The sequence below is a fragment of the Panthera onca genome, chromosome B2 (assembly GCF_046562875.1).
Source record: "Panthera onca isolate mPanOnc1 chromosome B2, mPanOnc1 haplotype 2, whole genome shotgun sequence".
NCBI classification, from domain to species: Eukaryota; Metazoa; Chordata; class Mammalia; order Carnivora; family Felidae; genus Panthera; species Panthera onca.
This window is the reverse complement of record NC_138343.1, coordinates 43,182,610-43,199,370: the sequence shown is the minus strand read 5'-3', so window position 1 is coordinate 43,199,370 and position 16,761 is coordinate 43,182,610. Positions and strand designations below refer to the sequence as shown.

The 16,761-nt window shown below is 42.1% G+C and overlaps 1 protein-coding gene across 8 annotated transcripts in view; it reads right to left on the bottom strand.

Annotated features, from left to right (window-relative positions):
* The window catches only part of RUNX2 (RUNX family transcription factor 2), a 326,374-nt gene that overhangs the window by 133,213 nt on the left and 176,400 nt on the right, over nt 1-16,761 (bottom strand). For 7 of the 8 annotated variants that reach the window (XM_060614399.3, XM_060614403.3, XM_060614408.3 and 4 more), the window contains one exon: nt 6,865-7,026. In XM_060614399.3, the coding sequence (XP_060470382.3) occupies nt 6,865-7,026 (162 nt within the window). Of the gene's footprint in view, nt 1-5,752; nt 5,822-6,864; nt 7,027-16,761 lie in introns of all 8 variants that reach the window. The other variant, XM_060614410.2, reaches the window with a different exon arrangement.

The following is a 16,761-nucleotide window of genomic DNA, read 5'->3' as shown; positions in this document are numbered from 1 at the left end:
TTCCAATTATACGACTTTCTGGAAAAGGCAAAACTAGAGAGACAGGAAAAAGATGACTTCCAGGGGCCATGGGAGCAGGTAGGTAGGGATAGACAGGTAGAGCCCAGGGGATTTTTAGGGCAATGAAACTATTCTGAATGACCCTATAGTGCTGCATACATGGCATTGTGTATTTGAAAAAAAAACCCACAGAAGTGCACAATGTTGAGAGTTAACATAACATAAACTATGCACTTCAGTTAAAAATAACATATCGATATTGGTTTATCAGTTGTAACAAATGCACCACACAAATGCAAGATGTGACTAATAAGACAAAATGGCGGTTGGGGGGGCGGGGGTGGATATATCCCCACTCTACTTTATGCTAAATTTTTCAGTAAATCCAAAACTGCTCTAAAAAAATAAAGTATCCATTATAAAACATGTATAGAGAGAGATAAAAATAAAAATAGTACGTTTCTACTGTTTGGAGGCTAAGGACACAACTTAGTTTCTCCACCGGCAGTTATCAGGTAAGGCAAGCTTTCTTTGCTAGAAGTCCTAAGAGCAACAAATCCCTGGGCAGACATTAACTCACTCCTTGCAGAAAATTCTGAGATGTGTGGACGGACAATTTGTTCACAGGGGCCAACAGAAGCACAATGAATTCACTGACGGACATATCTGAGAATAACACGAAGAATCTTCAGTGACAATGAAACTAAAAGTCTGGCTTCCTCAGTTAAACTGCCTCCACCCTCTTCTCGGATCCCATCGAACCACAGGAGCCACCGTGTCACTAAAAAATTAACTCCAGTACTTTTGGTGAAGTGAGGTGCAAGCTCCCAAGTCTTCTTCTACAAAAGAAAGGGATTGTAGCAAACCTTTCAATAGAATCTGTAGCCATGTCTTTGCCATCCCTGCGTACCCATGAGTCCCTTATGAGTCCCTTCGTCACTAAAGCTTTTCCTCGCGTGTGGGTGGTGGTACATGTATCGAGAACAGACCCGTGGGAAAACAGCTATCAAGAACCACGTATAACATCGGAGTCAAGCCACGCACGCAAGTTTCATTCTGAGCTCTGGTACCTCTGTCTACCTACAATGTAACAGTAAATATCATATAACCAAGTTCAGTCAGTTCTGTGGGCCGGGCCAACTCCCCCAACTCATCTAGTCAGAATGGAAACCGCTTCCTCGGTCCCCAGCACCAGTAACTCAGAACCCGGCGTCAACTGAGGTCCAGGTCTGCCCTGAACCTGGGCCCACGGTGATCAGATCAAGACATCATCGGCTCGTGTCGGAAGACAGCCCGTCTTGCGAGAAAGCAAGGTGAATTTCAACTTACAGACTGCAAAAATAACCCAACCAATCACGGTCGAATTAACAGAGAATACTGACCAACATTCCACCGGTAACACAGGGCTTGCCTTTGTTTAGGGTCTATTAAATTTAATAACTTCCCCCTCTGTGGCTTTAAACAGAGAACTTCTTCAAAATAAGAGTGGCTCTTATTAAACTTAATTACTTGCCCGTGGCTGCTGTGGCACATGTGTGTCTACCAAACAGGTGGCTCTTAATAAAGGAATGGTTCTGTAGTAAAAAGTAGATGTTCTAGTGTTTTATTATAGTCGCCTTAACTTTCTGCTTTATTAGTATTAATTGCTGGAGTTTTCCTTTTAACCTCTCTTAAGGCGTCACTCCCTCCTGTGAGTTAAGAGTGGTCCCGAGAAAATAAATGTCCACGTATCCTTGGCACATTACTGAAGCCTCTGGTTTCAACACCGGACTCAGGGGACTTGATAGAAACTCGGTTATAAGGGACATTTAAAAACGAACTGCATCAAACACTGCCGGGTTTGAAATTACATGAAACCACCCTCCCAGCAGACCTTGAATGATAAAATGGGGTTTTTCCACTGGCCATGTCTAGATTTTGTGGTAGTAATAAAATAATTTTTAGTAGCTTTATTTATTAGACTAACGCCTATTCTGCTGACCTTTGGAAATATTATAGTTTAGTGACTGAGAGTCATAAAAACAGAGACATCCTTAATAGTCTTGTGCAGTTGATTAAGTGGAATTTTTTGATATTTAAATATTTTGAAAGAAGAAATTCAAGACCATTTGATGAAAAAAACACACAAAAAAATATGTAACCCTCAAAAAGATTACAGTTTCTAACTCTGTCTTATGTAAAAAAAAAAAAAAAAAAAATCCTATGAATGGAGATAAAAAATCCATACAATCTGCACTGGCCTCTCCCAGAGTAACTGAGGCAGAAAACACGTATGGCCCTTCCCTGCATCTCTAATTCATGTACCTTAACTCTCTTAAGAGATCTCCCAAAAGCATCAGAGAGGTCCATGGGCACAGCGACCAAGATCATAGAAAAATGCTTGTATTAACCTTTTCCACTTCGTGTATGCCAAAGAGTGGTACAGACTTGGGTTAATCGAAGCTACTTTACTCAGGTGGATGGGACAGGGGAGGAGTCGTCATCTCCTTCAGGACACTAACAACAGCTCGTACTCTGACCCACAAGTCCAAGAATCAGACTCAATAAATGGTCGTGTTTCTTTTCCTAGTAGGATAATTACCTAAAATACATTTTGAAAAGTCTGTAATTATTTATTTACATGGAATTTCGTGATAACCTGCAGAAAAGCAATGACAATCTTTGTGCCAAGCCTCACGAATGTTCTGAACATCACAAATGCCATGGGTGAGAAAATTCTTGCAATGATACAGACAATGGTCTGGGTTATCATCAGGCTTACTTGTCCTTGTCTTGCCATACTTGACTCTTTGATAGAATCAGAGTGAATTTTCTGTATAGTGAATATTCTTTTAGGATCACACAAGATGAAATGAGATAATGTATGAAATCCCTCAGGGGTGAAGGATGCTACTTAAACACAGATTATTGTGTGATAAGAAGTATGGGAGGGGAGGGGAATCAACCCCTAGAGGGTTTCTCTCACACTGTAATGTCTCCAGACTGGTTGCTGATAAGCAGCATTTGATTTTTATAATTCACTTGAATATGAACTAATAAGCTCATTACAATAAGGTAAGCCCTATTAGTCAATTACAGGACAATAACTTACTGTTTGGTCAAAAACCTATGACTGCTGCTATTGTTTTTGTTATAATATTGAAGGCTACTCCAGGTTAAGGAAGTATCTCCTGAATCTTTGTATTGTGCCTATGAACTTCAAGACATCTGGCTTTGCATCTTCACTTGCAGGTGTAAGGACTGTGGGTAACACACCTTCACCATCGTATTTTTATTTATATTTGGCTTCCGTGAGGGTGACTGCAGGGGAAATGCGATATAGCATCACTGTCATCACTGGAATTCATTAAGTTCTAGTATAAATGTAGCTACACTTGAAAAATTACTCAGAAGGAAGGATACCAAATGAAGTTGTAAAATTGGATGCTCTAACAATCTTTAAGTATATTAAATGAGGATCTTTCTTTGGAATGGTCTTGTAGGATGAAATGGAATTTCTTTAGGAACAGTTCTTTCTGAAAGATCTTTCTAGTTGCTTTTATTCCTACGATTCCTTGGAAAAGAACATGATCATTCCATTCTCCGATATTAGAATAGTTATTTTCTCTTAGTGCGTGATTGGCCTTTTGTGAATGGCTCACACCTGCTTTTAGCTCTACAAATACTCATTCTAAATCTATACAGTAATAGTTATAGCAAACATTGAGTACTTCTGTGTGCTAGGCATTATGTTCCGTGCTCTATGAATTACATCTCAGCATTAACTCACTTAAATACTTAAAATTTCAAGAGTTTTTGTTTTAAACATGGTCTGTGGTGGACCCATTTTGCAAAGCAAATAATCCTCGTTAAAGCGTTTAGATTTTTACCTACTTGACTCATTTAAGCTAGCGCTTGCCTGCAAATTCTATACAGATAAGCAATTTTTACAAAGCCATTTTAGCTTCATAATGATCAGCTACAATCTATTGAGCAACTAGCATGTGTGAGGCATGCTGCTCGCGCTTTACATAAAGCACCTCATTTAATCCTCACGGTAGCCCTAGGACATTAATATTATATCCTTATTTTACAAATAATAAAGCTACATTTCAGAGAAGTAAGAAACTTGCCTAATATGTGCATGAGCTGGGATTCAAACCTGGGTCTAAACCTCCAATCCTACTGTATAAGTAAGGACTTTGTTCTCACCCCAGATCATCTGAGACTATTTCTTTAACCCCTTCAGATAGGGAGATGAGAACAGTTCTTTACATAAAAATCTGAACTGTTCCGGAAAGCATCTCAAAGAGGAAACACACACGACTGCTTGGAGATGGAAATGAAGGTTAATATTTTAGCTGTCTATGCTACGAAGATAGCATCCTGGACCTTAGGGACCGCTTTAGATATTGGGGGGGAATAATAAAGACAGAAACTATGCAACTTGGCACCTTGGACCCTATGAGACGGGCTCCACTCCAGACAGGTCCCTAGGACCTAGGACTGGTCCCCAGGGAAGTGAAAAGGGCACTCGTTCCAGCTGACTTGGTCCCCAAGCCCACCAAGCTGCACTCTGGGATGCTGGCACAGCCCAACACTCAAGAGCAAGGTCAGGTAAATCAAATCAGGGCTCCTCCAGTTCCCTGACAGTCCATATCTAGTTCTTTCTTCCTGTTTCCCAATATGCTGACAAGAGGGATTTTCTGCTCTCCTCCCTTGAATGTTTACACAGAACCTCCCACCCTGGCACCATGTCACTTTGCCAGTAACAACTCACAGAAATGTCTGGGGCAGGAGGAAAAATCTGGACTAAACTCAGTTTTAAACTAGTTTAGAGCAGAGGCTCATTCCTACCTCAGACCAGTATATGACTGGATAAGTAACCAGTTTCTGCTCCTACTGCCTCGTCTGTGAAATGGAAAGAGTCATGTTGTTATTAGTTTATGGAAGTGTTTTAAATAATTATCAGTAAGTTGACTCAAAGTAATCTAGCTATTCTAGATTACACATGTAAATGATAGACCATCATGACTGCCCACATATGCAGCATTGTCTCAGTGTTACTTTCAATGGTTTTCCTACTGAATTTTATGTGAATACACCTGGGTAAGAAGGTGCTGTAGATAAAACGTCTCTAAAGCAATAATCACTCCCTGAGGTTTTTTTCCTCTAGGTACTGCCAGGGGACAAATAACAAAGTCTGCTTCAGCCACAGAGGGTTGGACAGATGGAAACCCCAGAGGACCCTAAACAGAAGCAAGTTTGCACAAATCTGTCCTGGCAAAGTGTCATTTTGGCCCCATGTAAAACAAAACAGGTCCAGTATAAAATACAGAAGGAATGACCAGAACTACTTCGACACCATCCAACACTGCCTTTGATCCCACATCAGCCCTCATTCTCCCCACTGTGCCTTACTCATCCTTTCTCGTGTCTTTAATTGATGTTTGCCTAAAGGAGGGAGTCATTCCTGTCAAGGGAAATGATAACTAAAATTCTACACTCTGCACAATTCCCCAATAAATACCATGTGATTCATAAAAATAATAATAGCAGTCATAATGAAAAGTGGGAACATGGTTTTCCAAAGGGTTTTGTGGTTCTCCCTCCACCCCTCTTCTTTCCCTACTCACCCCTGCGGGAGTCCATCTGCTGTAGAAAATGTGAAGGGCACTAGGACCAGAGAGCCCTTTCCTGCCATTTGCTTGAGAAACAAAGCCTTCCCTCCTCCCAAGTGGAAAGAAAGAAAGGAGTCTGAACTAATCAAAACCTGCAAGCCTGCTGGTGGAGCTTCAGCTTGTCAGTGATGCAACTCAGCGGAGTGAGTAGCGGCTTCGAGCTTTGCAGAAAATGAAGAGAGGGAGAGAAACAGAGACAGAAACACAAAGAGAAAGAAAGAAAGGCATTAACCTGGCCAGGAGTTAAACAGGTGCATGGAGCCCGAACGCTGAGAAGAGCGTCTGACACATAGAGGGGCCAACTGCATGTGCCTCAGTGGGGTTGCTTCTTTATTTACGGGGGCAGTGCTCTGGCCTGGTATCAGGGCTGTACCGAGAGATCTTTTCCCTATTCACAGGACTCAGAGGGTTGGCCAAGAGCCTTTAGCTTTTCTCTACTTGCCCACGTGAAGTCTGTGTACACTTTCTGGCTCTCCACGAGGAATTCTCTCCACGACAGAGAGGGGAGGCCAGCTCGTTTGCCACACGCACATCCACCAGGAGCCACAGATTTTGGTGGTGCCTCTGGAATAATGGGTGTGTGAGCACTGGGGACGCCATGTTGAGAGCGACCACAGTGTGCTAGATGGTTCGTGGAGAGGCTACCTCAGTCTGGAACTGGCTGCTCAGAGGCCAACTCGGCCTTTTAAAAGATTCTTCCAGGCCTCACCTCACTTCAAATGACTAGCTTCTGAGAAGGATCTTAAGTTTGCTGGTGCTCTCTCTCAGAACGAGCTGGCCTGGACTTCTGGGGTTTAAGAGGCTCTAGAAATGGAAGGCTGTGCCATCAGTCTATAATCTGGTTTACAGGCAGATGTTAAGAAAAGAAAGGAACACAAGCAGAGGAAGGCCTGGCATAAGACCCTCAGGAGAAGGCCCCAGTTGAGACAGTGCCCACCAAAGGGGATACGATTCGGCAGGACTAAAACTGGGTGGCACTAAATAGCATCTTAAGAAAATTATGCCATCTCTGGTGGATTTTTAGTCTCTCAATTTAAAATGTTCAAGTACGTGATAGCCCTATAATTCAGAAGACCCGGTCTGCCGCTGTCATACCCTTGCCCCCACGCCTCCGAGAGAGAGTTCCTGTGAGCCTTGGCCCATTCTACGACCCCAGCCCCACCCCTGCACAGGAGGGGGTTTTCACTTAAAGTGTGGTCTTTACCTGAAATGCGCCTGGGCACGTCGGTGATGGCAGGAAGCCCCGTGCCCCGTGTGGAAGACAGCGGGGTGGTGGAGTGTATGGATGGGGACGTCATCTGGCTCAGGTAGGAGGGGTAAGACTGGTCATAGGACCACGGCGGGGAAGACTGGGCCTGCCTGGGGTCTAGGAAAAAGAAGAAAAATCTTTAGTGTACCAGCCAACTGTGGACTTAGAACATGCAACCCCAAAGTGAGAAAGGAGAAAGTAAGAGAAAAGCAAGCATCTGTAAGGAGTATTCATTTCCTATGATCCTACCCTTTCAGGCCCTGTATGGCACCAAACTTTCGAGACCTCCAAGCTCCAGCACAACAACACGGATCATGCATAAAGACTATTTCTCCCTCATATAAGTATTTCTATTTGGAAAGTCTAACACCCATTTATTTATTTACTTTTGAAATTTACTTATTTATTTTGAGAGAGAGAGAGAGTGCGTGCGTGAGCCAGGGAGGGGCAGAGAGAGAGGGAGAGAGAGAATCCCAAGCAGGCTTCAAGCTGTCAGCGTGGAGCCCAACTCGGGGCTCCACCTCCACAGGGCTTGAACTCACAAACCCGTGAGATCATGACCTGAGCCAAAATCAAGAGTCAGACGCTTAACTGACTAAGCCACCCAGTCGCCCCTCTAACAGCCATTTAAAAAACAATCTGCTCCAGTTATCTTTACAAAGTTGAATTCTCCTTGATTTATTTTCTGTATTTATTCATGTTACTTCAATGAACACATATTACTCCTAATTTTCTTTTAAGTTAGAAATTCTTCGGAACAATCAACCTAGTTAAAGAACAGGTAGACTGTACTTTTCCCTGCTGCATATCCAGCTACTATCTTTCAGACATGCAATTTGGTTTATAAATGCATGATTCCATGACTTCACTTTCTTTCCAGGCAGGTCAAGGGATAGCACTTTCTAGCAGGGGGGTTAGAGGTAAGGGGTAGAGATGAGAAAGGAGGGAGCAGCATGTAAAAAGAACACAAAGAAGGGGAGCCAGTTAGTTATATGATTCTCATGCTAAAGCTACCCTAGAAAATAACCTTTAAGAAAGAGACAAATTTAATTTCTAAGTCACCTGCCATTAAGAACTGAAACACTTCATCACCATCCAGTTTTGATGTTAAGCATATGAGTTTCTGACCATAAAAAAAAAAAAAAAAAATGACCCAAAACAGAAGAGCAGGGAGATGTCTTTAATCCTTTTGGAATCTGTTTAAAAGGTGTCACATGTTTAGAATACAGCCTCGTGTTACGTATAGTCACTGTAATAATAAAAATGGGTGGCCACTTGTAAGGGTTAACTGCTAAGCATTATCAGTATGTTTTTATGTATTTCTATGGGGTTTCTTGGAGGTACAAGCTCAAGTACCAAGTACAAGCCAAGTAGATTTATCAAAAGAGTTATAGTCTACATAAGAAAAAAAGGTAAATTTGTTGTATATTTCCCATGTATATTTCAACCTGTTTCATTCTTACTGGAGGGCTAATCAAACAATCAAAAGCAAATTTCTCTTAACATTTTTGTTTACTAATTGTAAATTTTTTTTCTAATATTAAAAATTCTAACACACCAATTTAAAAATTCTAATATGCTTGTTCACAAGACAACATTGTATATTAGAATGTCTGTGGACTTCGGAATGTGCAGATCTAGGTTCAAGTTCTGAGACTTCCATTTTCTAGCTGTGTGATCTTCGGTTAATTACTCAGCAACTCTGAGCCTCACTTTCCTCATCTGTAAAAGAGGGGGAGGGAGTAATAATCTCTGAATCACAGGGATGTGACAATTACATGAGAAAACCATGGAGAGAGGAGTAGCACAAGGAGACACTCAGTACTGATTCTTGCCTTCTTCCAAAAAACCTCTTGGTGACACAAGAATAGTCCCACAGTTAAGACACATCTGAACTGACATGAATACATTTGGATTAGGCTTGAAATTATTCCCATATCACCTATCAGCTTCTGACAATGAAAGCTTAATTTTTTTAAGTTTATTTATTTATTTTGAGAGAGACAGAGAAAGCATGAGCAGGGGAAAGAGAGAGGGGCGGGGGGGAGAGAATCTCAAGCAGGCTCTATGTCAGCACAGAGAGGGATGTGGGGCTCGAACTCATGAAACCACAAGATCATAACCTAAGCTGAAACCGAGCGTCGGACGCTTAACTGACTGAGCCACCCAGGAACCCCCAAAAACTTAATTTTTTTAAACTATTAATATGTTTGAATAATCAATTCAGGCTTATCTCTAAAAATAAAAAGGAGTACAACAAGACATGGGTATTTCTGAAATGATCCCTCTTTTAGAGCCTCTCAGCTCTTCCATACAATTAAAGCCCGTCAGTTTCAGCTATTTCTTGTTTATTTGTTCCATTCAGAAACGACTTATTTAAAGGCTGTCTAAATAGGACATACTGAGTCAAAATAATTAAATACATCTGGATATTCATCTGATGCTTACTACATCAACAGATAGAAAAATTCCATCCAATTCCATTTTAGGGAACATTTACCTGAGTTTGCAATTTGAAAAAAAGTATAGTACCGTAAATGGTTAACATAAACTTTTCCTTCAGAAATCTAAAGGGGACTTGATCATTAAAGTAATGAACTTTTGTGCTTTAACAGGTTCAAGGCTGAGACTGTATAGATTGGCAACATTTCAAATCAGAGTGAGTGGTCCTTGTTATATATCTGATACTGACATACTTCCTCGCTTTAACCATTAATGTAATTCACTGCCTTTCAGAAAAACGTAAATGACCTTCAGATGGAAAAAGATGCATTCCTTACAGCACCAGAAAGCAATCTCATAACGGCAAGGCCTTCTCTGAAGCCACATTTTCTACAGACAAAAAGGACAAGAATCACACAGATAAATGAGCTGGGCACACAGGACTCTGATTTGGACTGGAGTCCTAATCTGTCTTTACCAGATGACTCCCAGAGCAAGTAGGTTAACCTGTATGCCCATCCCTCTACTGCAACATGCTGTCAGCAGTAGGATAGGACTCCCTGCCTGAAAATGGGGAAAAATACAAAGAAATGCAAAGAATGACTGAAACTATTTATGTTTAAACATATCACAGAAGGCTTAGGGAACTTAATTTGGATACAAGATGCAGCCTTTCAGTTCTTGTGCAGAGGGGCAGCCGAGCACAGGGGGAATAAGTGGGGTTTCTAATGCAAGGATAGGAGCTGGAGCCCCAGTTCTGCTTTCTATAAGCCACATGACCTCAGCTGTGTTACCGAACTCTCTGAACCTCAGTTTCCTCATCTGGAAATGAGGGAGCATAACATGCCAGTGAATGTAGCAAAATGGTCATATGCACTGGCTGGGTAGACAAGCCCCCTGCCTGGCTGAGCAAGTCACTTCTCTCAGGCCTCAATAGCTCACATGTAAAATGCGAATAATGATGCTCATTAGGTTTGCTGTGAGCCTTTCACAAACGTGCCTTGATGTGATGAGTTATCTGGCAGCCTTGGTATGCATTAAGTGCGTAATAAACAGAGGAGTGATTACTGCTTTCTGTAAAATGAGTATGATAGGAACTACTATCATTTTTGTTATAAAATTAAATTAGATAATATAACTAAAAGCATTTGATACCTCTCAATTTTTGCTATATTAAAATTAGGACTCTTCCCTTGAGGAGCTCACATGGTCAAGGCCCTGCTCCATGACAAGAGGCATGTTTCTTAATGTTACTAAGCTTTAATCTCTTCACCTGTAAAATGGGTATGATAATACTATCCCAGAGCTGTTGTAAGGATTAAATAATATACAGTGAGTGGCAAATCATCATTATCATTCAAAAAAATTAAAAATCTGACTCTAAACTACCCAGGGTGGTTGGGCTGTCTAGCATTGTTCCTGAAGTTTTCCAAAGTCAGACTCAACACAATTCATTGTGATGCCCGGAACACAGTAAGTGCTCAGTAAACAAACATGGAATGAACCTCCCAGGGTGGCATGAGTGAACAATGAAATCTTATAATGAATTAGTAATTAGTCATTCTTTAACTTCCCATCAGGCTATACAAGAAGTTGTATCAGTGAGGTTTTAATTTTTACATAAAGTCCCTGACTTCCAAAATTTATACTAGAACAGTCCATTAAAGGACAGTTTGGCTTTTAGTGGAGATCCTTCCTGAAGATACCCAAGATTAGCAAAAATAACGTCTCACTACCCTTAACAAGTGGGGTCTCTCTTTGTTTTTTTTGTCTCAGAGGGCACATTGCAGAGTCCAGCCGATTTTTTTCAAGGTCACTGTCCTCAGAGTCTATGATAATGACCTACTTAAGGAGAGAGAGTTACTACAGAAAAAATAAAAGAACTACCATGTGGGGTCACTGTATTTAATATAAATGGTTTTAAAAGGGGTGCCTGGGTGGCTCTCTCTGCCCCTCCCCCACATGCTCTCTCTCTCCAATAAATAAACTTTAATAATAATGATAATTTGAAAAGTGGACAGCAGTCTCTTTAAAAAAAAAAAAAAAAGTAATGGTCTCCAAAATATCCCAGGCCTTCTCTAACACCCTGTGAATGATATCATCAATCCCAGCTCCACTATTTCTGGCCTGTGTGATCTTAACTGATCCAATCTTCAAGTTTCCTAGTCTGTATAATGGAGATAAATAAGTACATCTTCCTTCTACAGTTGTTATCAAGACAAAGTAGTAAAGAGTGAGCACATGGAAAGAACCCAACAAACGTTCAACACTGTTAAAACCTCTACCTTGACTGAATCTTCACTGTGTATTTATGTTTCCAGCTCATAATCTCTTATTCTAGTGGAGGACAATTCTTAGGAAGCTTCTATAGTTTTGAAGTCCAGTATTTGGAGAATGTATCCATGTTGGTCATGCCAATACCCTTTCCAAACATTTAACCTTTAATCACGTTCTTTCTTAGTCTTGGTTTCTCCCAGACCAAAAAATCCTAATCTGTTTTAGTGTATTTTTTAATGCTGTATCCCTTAACTTTTTTCAAACCTTTAGTGCAAAAAGGCTACAAACTACCTTGACTTCCTAAATGCCCAATCACCAAGAAAACATAATCCTATCATAAATATATGATTATAGCTTATTTGCTTTGTTTTGGACAATTATTAATGCTTACAGTAGAGGAAAGTCATCTTAACCTGATCTCACAAATGGTTTCAGAACTCTACTTCCCGAAGAAACCTGAGACTTCTGGGACTCGCTCTTAACTTGGGTGAGTCAGAGCAGGTGACAGATGTTTTCAGGCATCACCAGTCAATCTGAAGGTTGTTACCAGGGAAGAGCGCAGGGCCTCGCTGAGACAAAGCTACTAACTAGCCATTAACGAACAAGATACTGGCGCTCCTGGGTGGCTCAGTAGGTTGAGCGTCCGACTCTTGATTTCAGCTCAGGTCATGGTCTCACAGCTCATGGGATCGAGCCCAGCACTGGGCTCTGTGCTGACAGTGCAGAGCCTGCTTGGGATTCTCTCTCTCTCTCTCTCTCTCTCTCTCTCTGCCCTTCCCCTACTCACTCCCGCGCTTTCTCAAAATAAATAAACTTAAAAAAACAAACAAACGAGAAACCACCTTCACCCAGACCTCAGGCCCCACAGGGCTGGTCTGACCCCTCCTTCATTCACCCCATCCAGAGTTGTACTGGATGGTTTGTTTTTTGACTCTGTAGAAGCACAGAGATAAGTACCATGTCCTACTCTCCTTTCCTACATAAATAAGAATATTCTTGATCTTTGTGTCTCAGATGATAGAAGTGCCGATGATAGTCTTGATATTACATCCTGAGTGACCTGATTACCTAGAAGCACCCACAAGCTTTCAGAGGACAGCTGAACTTCCTTTCTCAGAAATTTTTTGAAAGAAATGAAAACTGCTGTTGAGCTTTAAATACTTTGTGATGTTTTGGGGCGCTTGGGTGGCTCAGTCGGTTGAGCATCCGACTTCGGCTCGGGTCATGATCTCTCAGTTTGTGAGTTCGAGCCCCGCGTCGGGCTCTGTGCTGACAGCTCAGAGCCTGGAGCCTGCTTCGGATTCTGTGTCTCCCTCTCTCTGCCCCTTCCCTGCTCATGCTCTGTCTCTCTCTGTCTCTCAAAGATTAATAAACGTTAAAAAAGAAATTTAAATATTTTGTGATTTTTTTAACAGTATACTTCACTATTTTATATGATAATTCTCAGAAACAGTATCAATATTATTTTCATGACTACATTATAGAAATTCAAAGTAGTGACATATGTTTTTATATAGATATGACCATTTAATAACAAAACCCTGGTGTTGCTTTTTTTTTTTTTCCTGCGCACATACTCATTAGTGCTTGGGAAATCTGGAATCCTAAATATCAGAGGAGGGTTTACATAGGACTGTGCCCCTATTTCTTCCCACGCGTCTCTGTTCTCACCTACAAAGGGGGGTTTTGAAGGGCAGCTGGGGTCAAGTTTGACCTGTAAGATAAACTTGAGAGAGAAAATCAGGTCCTCCCTCTATGATGGGCCTGCCATACTCACAGGCAGGAAGTGGCAAATCAAGATGACTAAATGAGAGAGGGCCTAGGGCACAGAGAGCTCCCACAGCCTGCATGAAGCCAGTGAGAAAAAGGGCCCCCGATGGAACTGTGCAAGCATACCAAGAACTACCACCAGGCACATAAGGTCAGGCTATTTCATAGACACCTCGGATCTGTAACTGTACCCTTCCAGAAGAAATCAGGGTCTCCTTTGCGAGAACAGATCGATTCTAGCTACTAAGAGTTCAGGTTTTACAGAAAGAATCCATCAGCATTGGTTCTGAGGCATGGTCTGTCACACACACGACTACTACCAACACTGTGTGGGGTTGCCCCATATGGCTTATGTTTTTTAAAAGACACCAGAAGCCCAGAATTCTGTGTACACTTTCCAGTTTCTCTCCCAACTCACTAAGTCACAGGCAAAGTTCTTATTTACCTGTCCCTTTCCCAACTGCAAAGTACAAGTAGTCATTACTGCCATCTTAACAGGGCTTTTGAGGGGTGGGGGAAAGGAGTTTTTGCATGCTGTTTTGGCGAACCAGCAAATTATCACCTGGGTGGCTCATTCGGTTGAGCATCCAGCTTTGGCTCAGGTCATGAGCTCACGGTTTGTGAGTTCGAGCCCCGCGTCGGGCTCTGTGCTGACAGCTCAGAGCCTGGAGCCTGTTTCGGATTCTGTGTCTCCCTCTCTCTCTGCTCCTCCCCCGCTCGTGCTCAGTCTCTCTCTGTCTCTGTCTCTCGAAAATAAACATTAAAAAAATTTTTTAAAATGTTCAAAGCATGTACTTCTGTCTTTAAAAAACACTCTAAAGATAGAAATGAACCATGAAGCATCAATGTCAGAGTAGATTTCATAAGCTCTCTTGCCAGGGGGGTGATCCTTCTGCTTGGGCTTCTTGGGGATCAGTGCTATAAACCCCCAAAACACAAAGTACACAAGGCAAGTACCCAGGAGATGCCCCCACGTGCTAATTGGGGAAGAGTGGTTCCCATGTCTCAAGGTGTCTCAGTACCAGGCAAAAATGGAGGCAAACATTTATTTAAACCTATGGATACAAGGAAAGCAAGCTCTCTTCTTTGAGCTGGACCATAGCTTATGAAGTTCAGTCACAGGGATGGGGAAAAGGAAGGAGTGGCCATTCATCTCCTAAAATGGTATACAAAGAGTCATGGCTCTAAGAGCATCCATACTTTCAAATGACTGAAAAGCTAATTACATGTCTGCATAATTAAGCTCCATACACTTGGGGTCACAAAAAGAGAGGAAGAGGAAGGCAGATAGTTAGGGAAAAGGCACCATAGGAAAATGAACTGACTCTAGGAAAATACATCAGTGTCTTTTCTTAAGTTTGAATAAGTTTGAGTTGCGGGGGAGCAGAGTGGGCACAGAGCCGCGTGAAAGCCCAGTGAGAGCTAAGCATGGAGACTCAGTGGTTGCTCTTAGCAGGCCTCCTTTTGTAAACACTTTGGTTAAACATATGTGGGTGTGAAGAAGGGCCTGCTTTCCTAAGAATCACTCACGACAAGGCACACCATGGACGCGGTGTTGAACTTCACGCAGAGATAGGAGGAAACAAGTTAGCAGGGGCAAAGCCTGAACCAGCACACAAAAGGCTTCTTCCTGTCTCTGGTGCCAGCAGGCTTCTGTGTAATGTGACCCGACAAGGGCTGATGGTTTCTGCCAAAGCTCAGTGTGTCTAGAGTGAGCACCTGCTGTACTGGGGCGGGGGGGTGGGGCAGGGTACAGTTAGAAAGCCCCACCCATTTTTTCCCTACTCATTACTCAAATCATTACTTAATCTGTATAAACATCAAATATTTCTTAAGAAAACTGGAGTACTTAAAATGAACTGTGTGTAGAGTTTACTAGCTTAAAATTATACCTCTCAATTGCTACCAGGGTCGAATAAAGCCCATAATCTCAACAGAGAGAGGCAGATTTACAGTTTCCTATCCTAAACTATTTCTGCCATATCACTATCATTCATAACACAAATACACGCACAGCCACATGTACGTTAATTCCCATTTCAAAACAGTTTACACTAAATAGTAAATGTTTAAATTCTGTGTCTTCTCTCATAACCTTTTTAGCTAGACTGGATTTTTAGAACGAGCTCTCCCACTCACTTCTGGTTCTCTTGACTAATAGGACACACGGTTCCTAAGCCAAACAGGCTCCTCCAAGCACAGGAAGAGCCCTGGACTGGTGGCTTTGACAACAGGTGTGCAGCTGTGTACCACTAATTTACCTTCTCCCGAGTCTCACTGCACCTGGAAGATGAGATGAGAACGGATGTGTTATCTCTAAGATGCTTTCCTGCTACGAAATGCTATAATTCTAACTACTCAGAAAAGTGGGCTCCCTACCCTCACTCCTTTCTGGAAGACAGCAGTTGTAACTGAAATTACTGAAGGTGTGTTGAGCTGACTTGGGCTGAAGGTAGCTGATGGCTGACACCGACAGCATCTCCCGTCACGGAGCATCATGGCTCATCTCAGCACAGAAGGCACCAAGAGCAGGATTCTGACGCCCCCTCTTCTCCCCACCCCCAACCCAGGGCTTTCTCAAACGGACCAAGATGGCTGCCAGGTTCATTTGGCAGAAGACCAACCCAACTGATTCACAGGGCTTTCAACTGAAATTTGAGGAGAAAAAAAGCAGCACGCTGCTTGGATAAAACTGGATGCGACGCAAGGTACGCCAGGCATGACAAGTTATGTCACAAAGCAAACAATGGGAGAAGAGGAACTTAGTAACTCTTAGGAGACAACAGCAGGGAAGAGAATGAGAAATGCTATGTAGAGTCTAAGAGGTCATATCCCGTAACAAAAGGTTAAAACAAAAAAAAAAAACAACAGAAGGAAGTTAAATGAAGACAAGGTAATGAGTAAGTGCTTTAAAAGTATCAACAGCTTTTGGATGAATGAGACTCATAACCATCTTATTTAAAAAACGAGGGTGATTTTCTTATTTAGAAAAAACAACCTACTAGATGAATCAAGAGTCTGTACCATATGTCACCCCTAATCTGGCCTCAGAATTGGCATCTCCTGGACCTCAATGTTAAAGCCAGCAGAGGGAAAGGAATAAGATACAAACAGAACCAGAACTTGAGATATAACTGGGATGTGGTGCTGGCCAGGGGAAGTGACCTTTAGTTCAAATTATCACACTGAAGTGGGTGCAGTCAGTTCAGGTCTAATCAGGCTGATATCCACATCCAGGGGGTCAGATATAGCAGTGAGGGTATCACAGGTCCCCAGGCCTGGCGATTCCTATTGTCAGATAGATGATGATATCCACTGTCCTAAGAATTATCTCCTGGTCATTCATTCGCCCATCCATCCATC